The 17,924-nt window shown below is 39.7% G+C and overlaps 2 protein-coding genes across 18 annotated transcripts in view; one reads left to right on the forward strand and one right to left on the reverse strand.

Moving 5' to 3' along the window:
- Positions 1 to 7,667, forward strand: part of slc12a5a (solute carrier family 12 member 5a) — a 162,493-nt gene extending 154,826 nt beyond the window's left edge. For all 3 annotated transcript variants that reach the window (XM_034870447.1, XM_034870448.1, XM_034870449.1), the window contains exon 26: positions 1,840 to 7,667. In XM_034870447.1, coding sequence (XP_034726338.1) covers positions 1,840 to 1,931 — 92 coding nt within the window. In that variant the 3' untranslated portion in view covers positions 1,932 to 7,667. The remainder of the gene's footprint in view (positions 1 to 1,839) is intronic.
- Positions 7,668 to 8,196: 529 nt separating this feature from the next.
- Positions 8,197 to 17,834, reverse strand: ncoa5 (nuclear receptor coactivator 5). Of its 15 annotated transcripts, none has more exons than XM_034870458.1 (12): positions 17,696 to 17,834; positions 16,367 to 16,425; positions 14,756 to 15,028; positions 14,408 to 14,515; positions 13,540 to 13,603; positions 11,763 to 12,053; positions 11,560 to 11,678; positions 11,032 to 11,161; positions 10,683 to 10,912; positions 10,349 to 10,553; positions 10,045 to 10,136; positions 8,197 to 9,253 (listed from the first exon to the last, which is right to left on the reverse strand). In XM_034870458.1, exons 3-12 carry the CDS (start codon positions 14,922 to 14,924, stop codon positions 8,679 to 8,681), a joined length of 1,983 nt encoding a protein of 660 aa, XP_034726349.1. In that variant the 5' UTR covers positions 14,925 to 15,028; positions 16,367 to 16,425; positions 17,696 to 17,834; the 3' UTR covers positions 8,197 to 8,678. The 15 variants fall into 15 exon arrangements, with proteins under 15 accessions (XP_034726349.1, XP_034726347.1, XP_034726343.1 ...); XM_034870456.1 differs by having other exon boundaries at positions 11,032 to 11,164; XM_034870452.1 differs by having other exon boundaries at positions 11,032 to 11,188.
- Positions 17,835 to 17,924: the final 90 nt, after the last annotated feature.

Here is a 17,924-nt window from a genome sequence, read left to right on the forward strand (position 1 = left end):
TCACTTACATTCTGACTCGTGGTTATGTCCCAAGACTTAACTTTCAAATATTATGATGCCACACAGGCAGCTCGAGATACCTCAGAGTTTGGGGGGAGGGGCCTAAAAATGAATATGAAAAAAGACTGGAGGCTTAAAATGCAGTCAAGTGAATCTGTATTAACAGATGTTTTTATATCTGAAAACTATCGTCAGAACTTTGATGTAATGAGGGAAGCTCAAACACACTGGCGGGAAAAAGCCAACATTTATATCACTAATTTTAAAGGATTCATATAGAAGACGTTTAGATCAAACGTTTTTTTTTTCCCAGTTTTGCACTATAAATATAAAAAACGGATTTGTTTGTAAATTGACATTCAGGTGGAGCTCTACAGGTAGAATCAAAATCAGTTTAAGCCTTGAGGCCCTTTCCTACTTCAGGAATGAACCTGTATTTTGTGTTATAATGGTACGTTAAGTTAATTTCAGTAATAAAAAATAGTCCTGTCATTTGTGGTCAGAAAATATGTGGCATATATGGCAGCGGAGGCAAATAACTAATTAGGATTTATGAGCAGAGAGTGTCATTACAGGCAGAAGGTAGGCCTTCTAAACAACATTTGGAGGTGATATTTTAGTTTTAATAACTCTTTTGGTACACTGCATTTCAGTTGAAATAGACTTCAGTTACAGCTCAGTTCAGTAAAACCCATTATGAAATATGTTTGATGGTGAACAACTAATGTTTAAACAAATAACTAAAGAAAAGCTCCGGAAATAGTTCACCAAGACGAGTTGCAGACTCAACAGAGACTTCTTAATCTCAGGTTGAAGGATCAAACCCTGCTCCGCTCTGTTTTACTTTCAGCTCCAAGTGGGTTTTATCACAAAGCTCCGAGTGAGAGTTGGAAAACCCAACTGGTGTTACTGAGTGTTATAAGGTGAAAACAGACCACTACAGCATGCTAAACTAGGACTTTTCTCCACATACTATACTACGACTTTAATGACATTTTGATATTTTTCTTCAAATTACTTAATCCCATTACTTCTAGTTTACTTTTTTAGACACATATTATTGACTTTTTTGGCATTCTATAATATGACTTTTTAAAACTTTTTTTTACATACTATACTATGACTTTTTTTAAATACTATACTGTGACTTTTTATTTGACTTTTTTTCACCATACTATATAATAGGACTTTTTTTGTTGATATTTTTAAGGATTTTTCTGACATAAATCATGACTTTTTTTGACATAATGTACTATGACTTTTTATTTGACTTTTTCTATACTTGACTTTTTCTATACTATGATTTTTTCTAAACTTTTTCAATATACTATAATTTGACTTTTTAACTTTTTTCAACATTATATGACTTTTACTTTTTTTGACATACTATACTATGACTTTTTATCATTTTTTTCAACAAACTACACTATTACTTTTTATTTGACTTTTTTCTATAGTATGACTTATCATTTTAACAACATACTGTTCTATAACCTGTTTTAAATACTCTACTATGACTTTTTTAGGACTTTTATTCTACAGGTAAATGCTAACAGTGCATCTTAAAGAAATATTTTGACATTTTGGACGATACACTTATTGTTTTTCTTGTTGACAGAACTTATACTGTATCAGGACCTGGCTGCTCCTGTTGAAGAATAAGTTTGGTATATAACTCACCAGTCACAAATTGTTTTTGTCAGAGAGAAACAGCGTTTTTCCCAAAATCTTGAATTATTGATTTAAGTATTTTGTTTTGTGAAACCCAGTGTTAGTGCTAGCAGTGTATTGTATATGCATATATTGTTTCTTCTAGTTTCTTTAACACTTCTCTCCAAGACATGGAGTTCCTCGAGGTCCTCACTGACGGTCTCAACCGGGTCCTGCTGGTCCGCGGAGGCGGCCGCGAGGTTATCACCATCTACTCCTGAAAGAGCAGCCCCCTCCCTGTCCCCTCCCCCCCGCCCTGTCCCTGTGTCAACCTTGCTCCCACACTCTCATCAACGCTGCTTCATCTTTATGTTTCCTCTCACCCCTTATTTCTGTAAGATAGTCCTCTCACACCCAACCAACAGCCCTGCTCAGCTTCAGCACCTTTCCCTCCGCTCCATGCCCAGCAGACCGATGAGCGCTATCACACGCTCAGCTGTAACTACCGTCAGCTCTCGACTCATTCAAATGCTATCTAGATTTGTTCTCGAAGAGACTTCTTTTCCTCGCTAGTCTTCAATCTACTGTTATAACTGGCATTGAGTCGGAGTCACTCTGCAAGGAGGAGGTGGTGGTGGTGTTGTTGGGTGTGGGTTGTTATGCCGAGGTGTGAGCGCACATGCATGTTTGTGTCCATCTTTGTTAAAAACCTTTGCATTCCTTTTGGTTGAGTTATTTCCTTTTTAAGCGTATGTTTTTTTAATATAAGTGTGGCATAACAGCATCAGCTTCTGCTTGAAAAGGAAAACAAGAGCCGTACTGAAACGAGCTCGATGTAGGATTGTCTGTTTAGTTCCGTTGTGGTGATCGCACACCTCCCACAGCGCTCCAACCTGTTGTCTTCAATGTGATTTATCTTTCAAGGCAAAAAGACACTGCTACCCACGGTCAGGACCACCAGCTGGAAGGAGAACAGAGTCCTTAAGTACGAACTGTGAAATTCACATTGGTTTTCAAAGAAGACTGAAAAGGCATGTGGATCAAACCTTCAGTATTATCTTTAACCTGATTACTCCTTAGCATGGCGTCCTTATAGCTGTGTGGGTGTTTCTACTCCACTTGTTGTGATACCGCCATCACTGTCTTTCTACCTGTCCTCCTTTCAACTGATTTCTTAGTGGCTGTTCATCCCCGTGGCCACTGTTAGTGCCAAAAAAAATACAACAAGGCTAGCTTAGTTTGTAGAGATTGACACGTAATTAAAACTGTGAATAGTGCGTTTCCTACCAGAAGGCTGGTGTAACAGTAGGGAGACAGTACAAACACCCCGAGGAGATTGTCATTGCCAGCACCCCTCGACTCTCGTGTGGATCACTGTAAATAATGTACAAGCTCTGACGCGTTGTTCAGTATGAGTGTGGTATTTTTGTGACATACTAAAAAGCTTCTAGTGGAGAGAAAACATTCCTTCGCTGAGAGGGACAGCTCGAAAAACGCTGTTTTCAACGTTTATTTATCTATTTATTTATTGGATGGCATAGGCTCCTGTCACTATGGTAACCGTCATTGTAACCCCAACAAGCACTGCACCTGCACTGTCCGCCACTGTGCGACAAAGTGAACCTTTGATGAATTCATCCAATTCATCAAATTTAAAAAAAAACAGAACACTAAATGTTATTTTTTCATCTAGAGAACAAATATGTATTTATGTTTATAGACAAAAGTTACACATATTTATGAAATAGTTGTATGTCATTTTGACTGTCACTCAAAGATATATTGTTGTTTTTGCCTAATTTAGATTACATTAAATGTGCCATATCAAAGTATTTTTCAAAGACAAATAGTGAACAAAAATTCTATTGAATTAGAGGGAACAAAGTGTGCTAAAAAAAAAGGAAAACTACATGAAACTAGTACGGTAACAGTAGGATGACACCGTAGTTGGAAAGTTGCCCAATAGATGATAAAAGAATAGATGTTCGGACGCTCAGAGTAGTAGCCGGTATATCAGCTGTTACAGAGGTGAGACTTTGAACATCTGTCCATTGATTATTTAAAGGGTCAAGTCCAAATAAATGGAGAGGACAATGGCTTCTGTAGCTAGGAAACTCACGTTGTCCACAAGACTCAACTCTATGCAGTAGACTCTCCAGGGAGATTTTCTATCCTCTAGATTGGTTAAGATTTGAGCCTGACTGAATGAGTGGTAAGCAAAATCATATTTAGCTTCAAAAAGTGCATCTTGGAAGGAATGTGCAATAGTTGAAATCTGGACTCATGTGATCATCTTATTTATTTTTTTACACATATTTTGTATATGTAGATTTCGTAAGTCTTTAAAAGGACAGCTGTCACTTTACTTTATTTCTGGGGGTTTTTCTGGAAAAACTGTTTTTTGGTCATTTGCACTTGTAGTAGAAATATGAATATAAATAAATGAATACGTATATATATATATATACAGTATATACAATATAGGGAAGCAAAACAAATTAGTTTCTAGAACTATTTACCAACAGTATTTAATGTTTTTAGTGTTGCTTGAATGTCGGACCATATGTTGTGAATGCTGCTAGTATCAATAGATTTCTTTGTACTGTAAATAGAGATGACTAAGCAACATTAAAGATGAAAAAGGGTATAGACATACATATCAGTGGTGGTGGTTGTTGTTTAACAAGACGAGGCTTTACCTGGAAACATTGGGCCTGAGATCTCTAGACAGCGTTAGCTTTGTGTTTTTATTACGAAACTATACTGAATACCTTGATGCAATATTACACAAACGAGGGCCGATCCCCCACCTGTTTATTCTCTTTAAAAAAATCTAATAACTAAACTCTGGGTTATTACCATGTTTAATCCCTTAAGTAAAGTGAACCAATTTTAATGCACCAGATTATTAATTTACGTATTTTCCTTAAAAGAAATTTACAGGAATCACCTAAATGTTTAAAAATGAATATTTATCTGCTAAACGTTACTGTTTGCAAATTTCTAACATAGCTACCTTTGACACCTGTGACACTTAAGAAGCAGCAACTCCTAGTTTTTGAAGATTTTAGGGTGCCAAGTCATGCCCATTTTCTTTAATATGCTTGTCTCTTAACTCTGACACAGAGGTTGTTTAACGCTCCCTTGGGTTTGTGAAGAACACGGCTACTTTGGGATTGTCTCCACAACATTGCCTGCATCAACTGAGCCTTTTAAAAATGTATTCAAAAAGAAAAGATATATCTGATGTTTATTGGAGAGGTTTATGGAAATGAATTTATTTATTGAATTATAAATGTTTTATAATTGCTGTTTGCATGGTACTATGTGGCAATATTTGTTTTAGTGGTTTCTATAGTGATGACTTCCATGTCTGAGGTGCAGAGGGGGGTGAAAGGCTGTCAGACGTTCTCGCCTCATATCGACTCTGGAGTGTTACTGACACTACTGTTAGTGACACGGCTAGAAACCTTGAAAACAAGTCTTTTGCAAAAAATAAGAAAAGTATGAGTTCATTATATTGTTACTTGTTATATTTCAATCTTGCTCAAATAGTCTTATGTAACGCAATAGGAGATTTTGAGTTTGCGGATGGATGAGCCGTAGAATTGGTCATTTCACCTTTTGTAAATATAGATCATTGAGTCAGAGACACTATAACCTACTAGTGTTGTCTTTTGTTGTACACTGTTCTATCACTGTCGACAAAGTCTTAGCGTTTTGTAAGATTATGTGCAATATTGTTCTCACATTGGTACGTTTTTACATTTTGTCACAGGTATGTTATTAATTTTCTAGAAACAACTGGAGGTGTCACTTTATTTCATGAGAATGTTTGTCACCAGGTGTTACAGACAATAAAGGTCTGCAGTGTTCATCCCAAATGTGGCTGAGACAGCAAAGCACTTTACACTGAGGGGGTACTCTGTGACAGGATCAGTCTGCAGGAGTGGGGGGGGGGGTCTAACAAGAGCCAGCCTGCTCTGTACAGACTCTATCCCACAGTGACCTCTGGGGGCTTACGAGTGTATTAAAGCCAGCCATGGAGGTCTGAGAGCTCAGACCACAAAACAGAATTAATTCCCATCGTGTTTGAGCAGTTTTTCCCAACTGCCATAATCTGGAGACCTACCTGCTGATTTAGTTTACATCTTATCTTTTCAGCATTCTCTTGGACATTTAGCATGCATCACATTCTTTCAATTTTTTCTTTTTTTTTGGCAAACGTCATCAAAAAAAAGAATAATAGTAACTGTTAAATTTATAGTGCTTGTCACTCAATCTGTGAGGTGAGCCTTCCCAGAATCCCTCCTCCACACCCCCAACCCTCTCTCCTCACCCCATCTGCCCCAAATCCCTGGCCTCCCCCATCCCAGCCACTAAATCCACCCCAGCTCTGTATTTTAAATGTGATTGCAGTATAATTCTGAAAAATGATCAAAGAATATAAAACTCGCGCTTCCAATTCTGGCACCGGCTCTGCTTGGACGACACAAGATAGTCGACTTAAAAACCAGCACGCCCCCCTCTCCCCACAACTGATCCATGACTAAGATCAGATCTTTCGCCTGCACAACTGTAGCATGAGACAAACTTGCCGGTGATCATTACTCAGTCTCCATCCTTAAATGGATATTAAGGGCTCTGAAACACATCTGTTACCGGGTTGAGGAGGCTGTCCTGTTAAGACACCAACAGAGAAAATATCAAACAAGTCCCAGATCACGGCAGAGACGGCACACGCAGTGTGGAGCTCAGATAACATCGTACCCTTTAGTTGATATTCACAGAAGCAGCAGACAGATGTGCCTGATGTTGGAGGCAAAGCTGCACTTACATCACACACAGCCAACCTCTCTGGGAGCTAAAGAGAAGAAGTCAAGTGGCTATCCACGCCGTGCGAGCAGAGCCGGGTCCCAGTCATGTTGTGTAACTCAGTGCATGCATGCAACTACCCTGAACAAGGTGTATTGAAAATATATTGGGTGTTTGTGGTATAAAAGTATTTTGTTTATATCAGTTGGGAACTTTTCTTTCTAGTAGTATATATATTTTTCTTTCTCTTTCCTTAGGACTGGCCAATCATTGTATCCAAGATGAATATTATTATAGTACAAGATTCTATTTTTATGGTCGATTTATTGACAGGGTCTTCTTATTGTGTCAAATATTATCTGGAGATAAACTGATTACCAAAGTATATTTCAGTTAACTACATACGTGATGGTGTGCAAATGTGTGCTCCCGTGAATTAGACGCAGACAAGTGAATACTGTTTACTATTTTACATTTTGTAACAATTATCATTAATAGATTTTAAAAAGAAGTTTGTGTCAATGGGGTAAATCTATGAAAGTGCCAAAGTAGAAGGGGAAGCCTGCAAATCCACAATTTGGTGGAAGTTGCATGAAAAGGCAGCCTGTCCAAAACGGTTTATTTACCCGCTTTTCAGTTAATAACTAAGGTTTAGGCTATTTCTTGTCAGTTATATTCAGTCAATGTATTACGTACAAAGGTTACCAATCCCCAAAACTCGTCAGTCATGTTGACATTCTGGCCTTTAAAGAAAAAAGACTGGAAATGGGGAAACTGTCTAACAGTTACAAAATCCGCCCAGCAACAGTTCTAAAGCTCCTTTATTAACTCCTTGTATCGGGTTTGTTTAATCCATTCGAAACCAAAGTATTAAAAAAATTATACAAATTTACATATACACATATATTTCACTAGAATTGTAACTTGTATGATTTCATGTGAAAAATAAAAATAGACTGAATGATTGATGGCCGTTTAAATATTAGATTTAATCTTCAGGGACTGGTCCCAACGGGAAGTAGAACGTTCCATAACCTCATAAAACGTTTTTTACAAAGAGCCATTATCCAATCGGTGTGCTTCATATTTAACTGACAGACGAGAGGTATCGATTTCCTCATTTTCCTTTTGGGAACAAGCCATTTCCCGGAATTAATTTTCCTTTTATACTTTATGGCCTTTGACAAATTCGGTATTTCATTCAATAACCGAACCTCCCTGCGGAGGGATCGCTTCACTGTCCATTTTTAATTCACTGGAGTTGTGGGAAACATTATGTATGGATGCTTGACAAACGGAATGATGTCGGTGTAGATGACATACACACAAAGACACACCGGTTTTGAATTTCAGTAATATGAAGGTTTGTCATTCAGAAGAGTTCATTACTATACCTTGATACTGTACCTGGTCTTATGGTAAAGCCGTAGTGTGTTCCTTTCAGTTCTGTGGGAGTGTGTGTGTGTGTGTGTGTGTGTACATGTAACTGCTGGGGGCAGGCTGGGAGGGGGCTGCGTGTAAATAAATCAAATACAGTTAGTGTGGAGGTGTTTTTTTTGTGTCAGTGTAATTTAAATATTCAAAGATTTAAAAAAATAATGTATTATTCTCTATTGTGTTTCATGGTACATAAAAAAAAAGAGGAAAAAGTAGTTTTATCTTACATTTCAAAATGCTTATCTATGGCTTCTGGCGATACCCGTTCCATTTTATAGATTTGTCAGCACAAAATGCAATAAACCAATACCATTTTATTACTACAATTGTGTCTGGAGTTTTTAATCGTCTTTTTTTGACAATGAAAATGTTACAAATTAAAAAGACACTGTGTACAACTATAAAACACAATCAATCATGGTTGGAAAATAACTAAGGAGCCCATCATAAACCAAAGTATAGTGTACTTCACACATGCACGTTACACTTACACGCAGGAAGGATCATCATCTTCTGGCTAATAACAATTGAAAATACAGACAATTAAAGTCTGGACAAGTTGTCAAATTTCATCAACTGAACAAAAAAAACTCAGAATTAAAAAGTAAAATAAAAAATAAAAAAAAATGATTAAAAGCTTTTACAAAAAGATCCAATCTTCCAATATTCCTATTCAGAGCGGGAAACTTCACTGCACAGAGAATTGATGTGGTGTCTAATTGGGTCACAGGGAGAGGTGGACCTCACATTAGGAGAACTAAATTCACTACAACCTATCAGTAATGTCGGGGATACATGGACATGGGCGGGATCTGGCCCATGCCGGGTGCAGACCTTGGGGGTTGCTGCTGTGAGGCAGCAGGGCCCACCAGGTGGTTGAGGGACGGTCCGCCGCTCTGAATGAGGGTGTCCAGCGCTTTCTGTACGCTCGGGTTGTCAAAATTGATACCTGAAGCTGAGGTGGGGGGTCTTTGAACACCGAGTGGGACTTGCATGTGGCCAGGTGGGGCGCCATAACCCTGGGATCCAACTGCAGGAGGACCAGGCATGGGTGGGCGGGCCGGGTTCTGGGACAGGGGGGGGCCAAGGGAGCTGTAGGCCTGCGGCTGGGAGGCGGTGGCCGGGCCGCCGGTGCCTCCTGACACCCCGCTGCCGCTGTTGAACAGGCTGAGGATTTTAGCCTGCAGCTCCTGCTGATGGCTGGGGTTCGCCGAGGCGCCCGGAGCAGCCGATAGGCCGAGGTGGCCGGTCTGTGCGGGGGGGCGAGTAGAATGGGATGCAGGCGGCAGTCCTGCGGCTGAGGGCGGAACGTCCAGGTGTCCTGCTGCAGGAGCCGCAGCATGGACTGTAGCTGTAAGATGAAAGGTTTGGTCAGAATGTGCTACTCCGCAAATTACTACAACTTCTACTACTACTACTACTACATATTCAACAGATAAAGCTGTTTAACAGAGGAAAAATGGGAGCAATATTTAAATAATTCTACCCTTAGGAGAACATTAATAGGTTACAAAGTACACTTTTTTTAATCTGTTAATCAAAACCTTGCATCCACATTGAATACTTTTTCTAGCTATACTGGGCAAGCAAAGAAATCTAAATCTGGAATCACAATTCCAATGTACAGATGTGGGCGTCTATAAAAACACAGTGTGAATTTTAGTGTTCATTTTGTCACTTATTTATAATATATACTAGGAACCAAGCGACTGGCCTGTTTGGAACGGGCACTGTATTCGTTCTACCTCATGATGAAAAAGTAGAGACTATTGATGAAGAGAGATCTTCATTCATATCTTATGCAAAACATTTTAGTCTCGTCTTTTTTCATCAACAATAATGCATAATTATTTAGTCTTAGAGTTTTTGGACATTGGTGCAGTCTCGTCTTTGTCACGAAAAAAAAAAAGGTTATTGACAAACATTTAGTCTTGTCTGAGGAAATCAACAATAGTGAAGGTGAGCAGAAGTTAATGAGGTTTTAGCAATCTGAGATAGATAATTAAAGTGGGTATCTTCAGACTTTAGATTATTTTTACTGCTTATGTTTTCCCAGACTATTTCCTAGCTGAGCGGCATTGGAAGACTAGTGAAAGAGGAAACGTCCTACTAATCCTTTACAACAGGACACTTTCAGCTTACCTGCCAGAGGGTCTGCAGCGCTTCGCAGCAGCCGGGTTCTCTTGTCCGTCAGGTAGGCGATGAGACCGTCCATCTCCTCTGGCGTTACAAATCTACCCAGCAGCCACACAGAATATAACAGGATTGTGTGTGAGTGTGGAGATTTTGATACAATGAACCAAAGGAAGTAGAACATGGAAACAGAAGTTGAGGTATCTCTGAAACTTACATTACATTTTACCTTCTCCACCCACAGCTCTGAACTTTTATTTTTCATTTAAAACGTTACACAACACTTTAATTTTAAAGATATTTAACCAGATACCTGTTTTCAGACAGTAGTGTGATGGCGGTGAGCACAGAAACAGGGTGGCTCTCTCTGTCGGGCTCCCGGAGTAATACGCTGTCCGCCATCTTGGCAGCCTTTCTGGCAATCTCCTCGCGTTCTTTCTCGCGGTTTTCAACTTTGTACGTGTCGTAATTGTGGGCAACCAGCATCATGGCATCCTGCATCGGCATGTTGCGATGCTCTACCACAATAAAAGCACAACAAAGATTAGCGTGTTGGCAACACAATAGATGCACCTGTGAAATGCTGTGCTTTTGGGTTATTGGAGGGGCCAAAAGTGGCCCTCCCAACCTTTACGGTCTGGTTTTACCTTGCGGTGTGCCACACAGGATGTTGACAGTGCAGGACCGGTGGACCTGGTGCTGCTGGGTAATGATGATGGCAAAGGGAGTGCGAGCTCGGCCTACATCCTCCAGTGCCTGGGTGAGCGAGACTTCTGTGTTGAGGAAGATCAGATCCACCACCATGCCCAAATCGCGGACTTTCCGCCCGACCGTCTCAGCATACTCCCTACAGTTGTTTTCGGAGCACAAGTACACACAGGCAAACAAAAACACAGGAGCGATATGAAAATATGCCTTGTACTGGTCGAACCTGTACGGAGAGGTTCCTAGAGGTTTCCGACATTTGCGTTTCCCGTGAACAGAGAGTGGACATACTTTTGCGCCTTGTTGACGACAATCACAGAGCAGTCGACCGGACGGTCGGTGTCGTAGCGCCGCTGGAGTTCTTCGTAGTACTGTCGATACAACTCGTTACGCCGGCGCTCTTCTGGTCGAGCACGGTCATCTACTGTTGAGGAGAGGTTGGAGGCGACTGGAAAATGTCAGTAGAATGTTCAGCGGTGGAACACAATCCTAAACAAACTTTAAAACTCAACTCTCTCATAAAGCCTAAATGTTATACCTGATTTAACCCAGACATACTATAAACACTGACCAAACATTTTTCTAAAAAAAAAAAAAATGTAATAAAGTACATAAAAATAAAATATGTACTTTAAATAATAATATGGTTAAAACGGGGAAATAATTCAGTTGTACATTCAAACAATTAAAAAAAAACCATTCTATCCAAGAAGAATTCCAATATATTTTTACAATTTACACATTACTGTAAAAAGGTAGTTACATACTTAATCAGGAGTAACTTGATAGAACTTGGCCCGTTCACTGTAACACACATACCCTCCGGCTCACGGCGTCCGTTCCAGGGATCTCGGTAAGGGTCCCTGAAGGGTTCATCTTTCCTCCGGTAAAAGTCTTCTGCACCACTGCCACTGCGGTAGTATCGGTCATAGTCATCTCTGCTGTATGGCAACATGTCAGGTTTAGATAAAAACGTAAGCACTTAACCCGGGACTTCCAACTAATGGGCTGTCACTAGTCACCTGTATGCAGGATCACGTGACTCTGGGCCTCGAGGTTCTGGGCCTCTGGGTTCTGGGCCTCTGGGGTCTTTGTCTCTGCTCTCTGAGCTACGGTACCGGTAGTCATGGTCACGAGAGTGGCCCCCTGGCCTCGACTCTCTGCCCGGGTCCCTCCCGTCACGGCTGTCCCGAGACTCCCGCCCATCGCGGCTCTCCCGAGGCTCCCGCCCATCACGGCTCTCCCGTCCATAAACCGGTGAGCGTGACCGAGGTCGGGGTTCTTTGCTGTCCCCATAACTGCCATAAGGGGCCCTGAGAGAAAGGTCATCAATTAGTTCAAGGACGAGTGGAGGTTTTCCTGCCTATTAAATACTACAAAGGGTAAAGGGAACCTCTGTCCATGACTGGTGAGGACAGGCCCACTGCAGTTGGTATTGTAAAATCACGGTGTTTATTGAATATGAAAAGATTGAATATTTAATATTCACACAACCGACGCAGAGAAACGCAAAGGCAGCTATTCAATCCAGGAGGGGATTCTTAGTTTTTCCAACAACGATCTTTTGAAGATGTCCAGCAGCCCGCATACGCAACAATATTGATTTGTTGACCCTTTGAGCTTCATTGACATAAATCCAGCTCTAAAAATACACCTTGGCTGTTTAACTTTTTTGAACAAGGTGGTTTATTTTGGGCATTTAGCACAATTTGCTTGTGATTATTAGCAGTTGGATCTTCAGTAAGCCACACTCCCGTGTTACAGAGTTAGAAAAATGCTACAAAAATGTTTGCCTGACATTGTCTCAAGACCTTTCACAGGCCAAAAGTATGACATTAAAAGGTCTAGCACAAGTTATTAGTCTCACCTTTGTAAACTGCATTAAAAAGTCAACTGTTTCTACAAATCATAGACATTTCTAAGCAAACTGCAGAAACGGAGAACCTGAGACTTTGATAAGCATTCCTCAAAATGCAAAGTAGCCAAGGGGTATCAAAGTGCTGTTTAAAGTTTTCATGTTAAGAAAATGTGGATGGGTGCTTTTGTTTGTCTTTAGGCTTGGATACACAAGGCCTTTATTCAAAATGCTCTCGTACAATGGTTTGATCTTGCAGAATTCAAAATAAGAATTGACTTCTCAGCAGTTTAAGGTTTTGCACCACAATTTTAAATCATAATGCAACTGAATAGTTTTGAATGAGGATCACACGCACTGAGACACTGTTTGCATTGGACTGTTATCCTGTGTGTGAATGCCCGACCACATATCCAAAACTCAGAAATAAACCCAGTGATGTGTGGGATGTTTTGTGGTTTGTACTTAATCATCCGTCGTGGAGACGTGTTGCATCCGTCTGTTCCTCGGATTAAATTCAGTTTTGTGTACACACAAAATTAGTTAAAGGCCATTTACGTGCCTAAAAGATACGAGGCAGGATGGGACTAGCATTAGGGTTCCTTCAGCTGGAAAGTTGCATATGTTAGCTATGAAATGCCGGATAAAACCACACCAAGAACATGAGCGTTGACAAAGCATATGGCAAGAATCTTTGAGACAGAGACTTTAAAATTACATTCATGTGGCTATTTTCTTTATTTCAACATCTGGAAATGTAAATTAAGAGTGAAATATTGACTGTCCCATGAACCATCTTAAGCCCATCTAATAGTACGACAGCTTCCATATAGCAGACTTCACCACTCGTGGAAATCACAGTTGAGGAAAATTAGTTTTTCTGTTTACGGGCACCTCAGGAGGTGATGGTGGTAGTTCTTCACACCTATTTCACGTTACTTTACCTTCGTGGAGGGCTCTGCTGGGATTGAAGTTTAGCTTGCCGTCGCTCCACTGCCATATTTACATCTGAAAATAAATCAATCCAAACGTTGAACATAACAGTGACATGTAAACCAGCTTAAGTTTTCACGCAAAATGGAGCGGCCGCGTCAATACTCCCACGATCCAAATGGAACTGTGCTCCAGTATCCAAGCTCGAAAATCCAAATTGGATGAGAGTCAAAATGCAGCAAATCCTGTTGCCAAATCTGTCGAATTGAGTTTAAGATGTAGAAATGAAGGGAGTTCTTTCCAAACCTTAAAAGTTGGCTAAACTAGCAAAGTGTGAACTTTTAAAGTAAAATTTCAACTTGAAATTCAGACGTCAGAAACTACTTAGCGCTCGACTTCCGTGACGCATTTAAATCCGCGTTGAAGAAAATTGCGACAGGTTTGCAAATAAATGATTTCAGAGATTCAGGCCTTGCCAAAATGTAATAATGCACTGTTTATTTGCTTTGGTTCCCAATAATGTAACATGTCTACAAAAAGAAAGGTCAAGAAGAAAAATCGTTGATTTTGATGAGTTGTAGGTCAACACACACACCCTGCACTTTGTGAGGTTGTGTGTTGGCGAGCATAGCATTAAACAGAAAAAACACATTTGCATGGATTATTACTTAAGATTGCATATTTGCTACTTTGTCTTTGCTGGAATTTTTAATTTAAACAAAAAAAAACAAATCCAGATGTTCTTTAGGATTAACACTATAATGCTCAAACGTTTTCACAAAAAAACTTTCAATAACTTGGGTTTTGTTGCTCGCTGTAAACCAATAACATCCTATCCTCTTCGGCCATACAATCACACCCACTGCAGTTAAGGCTTACCTATTTTATAACCTTTATATATTCGACCCTTTTGGGCAGACTTTGCAGCTTCGGCTTCCTCAACACGTTCAAATTGTACAAATCCAAACCCACGAAACATGGACACGCCTGGAAGAGGAACATTTTAAGTGGAACAGACTTAGGATCATTTTGAAGAACACTTTGGATACCTACCCATTTACCCACAAAATTATCAGTAGGGACATTATTACGTTTTATTATTATGTTTTACGTTATTTTACATGCTTGCATTTCATAAAAAACACATCAGACTTGTGATGCTTAATGCTAGACATAATTAAAAAGGTCATGAATTAAACGTATTGCTTGTATGGTGTTTTTACTGACCGACTATCTTCCCATATGGGCTGAACAGGTCTTCCAAATCCTTCTTTTCCATGTCCGAGGTCGGCAAATTCCCAACAAAAATTCGTCTCTCCATTTCTCTGGGATCATTACTGCTGCAAGTGCGAGAAAAACGCCCTGGTGATGCGCTGCGGCTTCTTCGGCGAGACATGACTCGATCCAAAGGGTTTACTGGTTTCTTTCTTCGTGCGACTCAAATGCTTCAAAAAGTTTGGTTGTTCGTTAATTAACGTCTTTAAAATGCCGTCCACAATCCTGAAACATGTCAGTGAGTTAAGAGAAGAGATCAAATCCCTTGGAAAGATGAAAGCTTTTAGCAGAGCAGAAGTTGCAAAATCACATCAGTTCAGACAAAGGGAATGCTGTGGGGAAATTCAGTCACAAATGTTGAAATTCAAATTTGAAACAAATCGCGCGGGTGAAATCACAAAAATCATCCAAGCCCTCGTTAATTTCTTTTTTTTTTGGAATGTGTCCTGCATTTCTCCGTTGCTCACTTGCACTTTTATTGGATTCACTGTTGAAGTGACCTTTACGTACTATGTGAGAGTGTGCCTTGAATGATCATTCATGCTGAGCATATTAACCAACGCAAATGTAAATCCACTGCGCAAATCTGGAGACGCAAAGGACTTCCGTCTCGATTTTCCACTGTGCGGGAATGTAAAAGCTTTGCATAACTAGCCCACAATTTAACTACAACCATTGTGGTTGGGCAAGGTCTTTAGCTTGATGCAGATGAAATTTCATAAAGTATCGCAGATGAGAAATTCCTGCAATTGATCGGCCAAATGTCTTGCTGGGCTTTCACCATATTTATCCTTGGATTAGGAGGTATACACTGTATAAATGGCCCAAGAGTACGTGCCATGTTAAACTGTTTTAACCTAGAATAGATTTACCTTAAATGCACCCCTAAATGTTAAACCAGTGACCATACGCTTCCATTTTATGCCCCTCGAAACTATTAAAGAAGCGCTTTAAGTTGTTGAAAACACACATTTCACTTATACAACAAAAAGCAGCGAACATTTTGACGCAAAAATCTAAAATGTTATACTGAAGTTGCGAAAGAGAGTGGAGCAAATTGGACAGATACCCACAGTGCGTCAACTGTGCAGTGTGATCAACGGTTAGAAAATTCTTGCCTCGACAACGTCAAAACGGTCTGTAGGATTTCCCTAAATAGCTGTGCAGACAATCCTCCAACTGTGTTTCCTACAAATCGAAGTGGGGCGAATAGTTCAAATCATCTTCTTCTCTTGAAATGGTAAAAATAAACATCTTGAGGAAATCTTGACGTTGAAAGGAAATCATGAGTTTAAAGATCACCTTGAAAATGCAAAACACACAAATGTGTTCTTTTGTTCAATGAAATCAACAATGTTAAACACCTCCAGGATAGGTTGATGACTTTAAGTGGCCAACATGGCACAATATTAAATGGAAAAGATAAAGTCTAGATAATTTCAGGCCCAACACACAACATTAGAAACTGACATTAGAAAGTGAAGGCATTTGTGTCAGCCTGCATTACATTTAAGGTCAGAGGTTATTTCCAATATGCTTTTTAGGGAGCTGCCCTTTACATACCTTAATTTGAACCTGTGTGCTCTGGAATCTGTCTCCACAGAATTTAGAATCCCCAATTTCTGAAAAGGGAGAAATTAAAATGTCAATATATACAATTAACAGTTTAGGAAATTAATCACCTCAAATGTCTTAAGATGTCTGTAGTAGCTTCACTGATTACTGTCTCGCAAAGCAAAAACTAAAAAAACTGAAAACCTATAAGTTTGCATTTATTGTAAAAATCCATAGAATGCTCTGTTTTTTTTGGCATAAAACAAACATGTACACACACACATAACAATGAGATTAAATAGACAAATAAGGTAAATTAACGTTTTGTGTCTGCATCAAGGTTCATATGCATTTTAACAAATACTTTTCCATGACTTTTTGGCAAATTTTCAAGCCTATGTATTCCTCAAAATCTCAGTATACAATAAGAATAAAAGTCTGTTTTAACGGGTATCCTCAGAGGTTCAACAATAAAATGAATAACTATGTATGTGATTCATAGTAAAAATAAAAAATAAAAAGTAATTTTACCAAACTTTGAGTCTTAATTTTTACAAAACTTTCCAGGCCTGGAATTTGCATTTTTCAAATGCCATAACTTTTCCAGGTTTGTTCAAAACGTATGAACTGCAGTAAAATCCATAGAACTGTATACAAAGACGTAAATGTCAAGGCTTTTTGAGTAACGCATTTCATTCATTCATTCATTCATTCGTAGTACCATGTTGCACAATATCTATTCTACATTGAATGCAGCACTTCCTATCAGAAACATTCCAGATTCGATTAAACTGGCAGGCTTGCACATATGAGACTACAACCATTCAGAATCAGAGCTGATCTTGAAGGACAGCTACAAGTTATACAAGCCACCATGTTTGCTGCGTTTGTATCCCCAAATATTAAGAAAACCACTAAGCTTAATTCGCGCAATACTGCGTAACATTAATGTCAATGCCTTTAGCTGTGAGCGTCCACGCTGTTCTCGGCGGGCGGATTGGCGTCCATTACGCTGACTTTACAGCGCCGGTTTTGATAACAGATCACATAATTTATGTTTATTTTCTCAAAATCAAATTAGCATTGCTGCACTGCTATACCGCCATACATTTGTGCATTAACATATGTGGTTACGATGTAGCTACACGTAGCCAAGTTGAAGTTGAATGTTCACTAGCTAGCTAGCTAGAAGCTAGCTAACCTTAGCATACCTGTTATCTTGAAACCGCACAGCTAGTTTTTTAGCGACAGAGGCAACTACACGGAGGTAACAAAACGTTATACGAGTTCTCAGCGTGTGTCGTTATATTGCAGACAGCAGAGTAACTCTTTGCTAACCTTCAACGTGGGTTGTATCTCCGTTTACAGCCTCTCAACGCCACAGATCGGTCCAGGCCATCTAGCTAGTTATCCTCCTCTCACAATAGGCTTCTTCTTCTACTTCCACTTTACGGCGTCTCTCGGTCGTCTTCTTCTTCTTTCCCATTGCCGGCTGGGCTGCAAACCAACGTTTAATGTGCTTGCCGGCACCTACTGTGCCGGAGTGTGTAATAGTGTCACACATAGA

Source organism: Etheostoma cragini, chromosome 4, assembly GCF_013103735.1.
Source record: "Etheostoma cragini isolate CJK2018 chromosome 4, CSU_Ecrag_1.0, whole genome shotgun sequence".
NCBI lineage: Eukaryota > Metazoa > Chordata > Actinopteri > Perciformes > Percidae > Etheostoma > Etheostoma cragini.

What these genes read in the sequence shown, in the direction of transcription:
- ncoa5 (XM_034870450.1), bottom strand. Translation starts at nt 14,924, where the DNA reads ATGTCTCGCCGAAGAAGCCGCAGCGCATCACCAGGGCGTTTTTCTCGC. An exon ending in ATATAAAGGTTATAAAATAG is followed by an intron (nt 13,604 to 14,407) that starts GTAAGCCTTAAC and finishes ATTTATTTTCAG; the next exon opens with ATGTAAATATGGCAGTGGAG. An exon ending in CGGACGCCGTGAGCCGGAGG is followed by an intron (nt 11,189 to 11,559) that starts GTATGTGTGTTA and finishes GACATTTTCCAG; the next exon opens with TCGCCTCCAACCTCTCCTCA.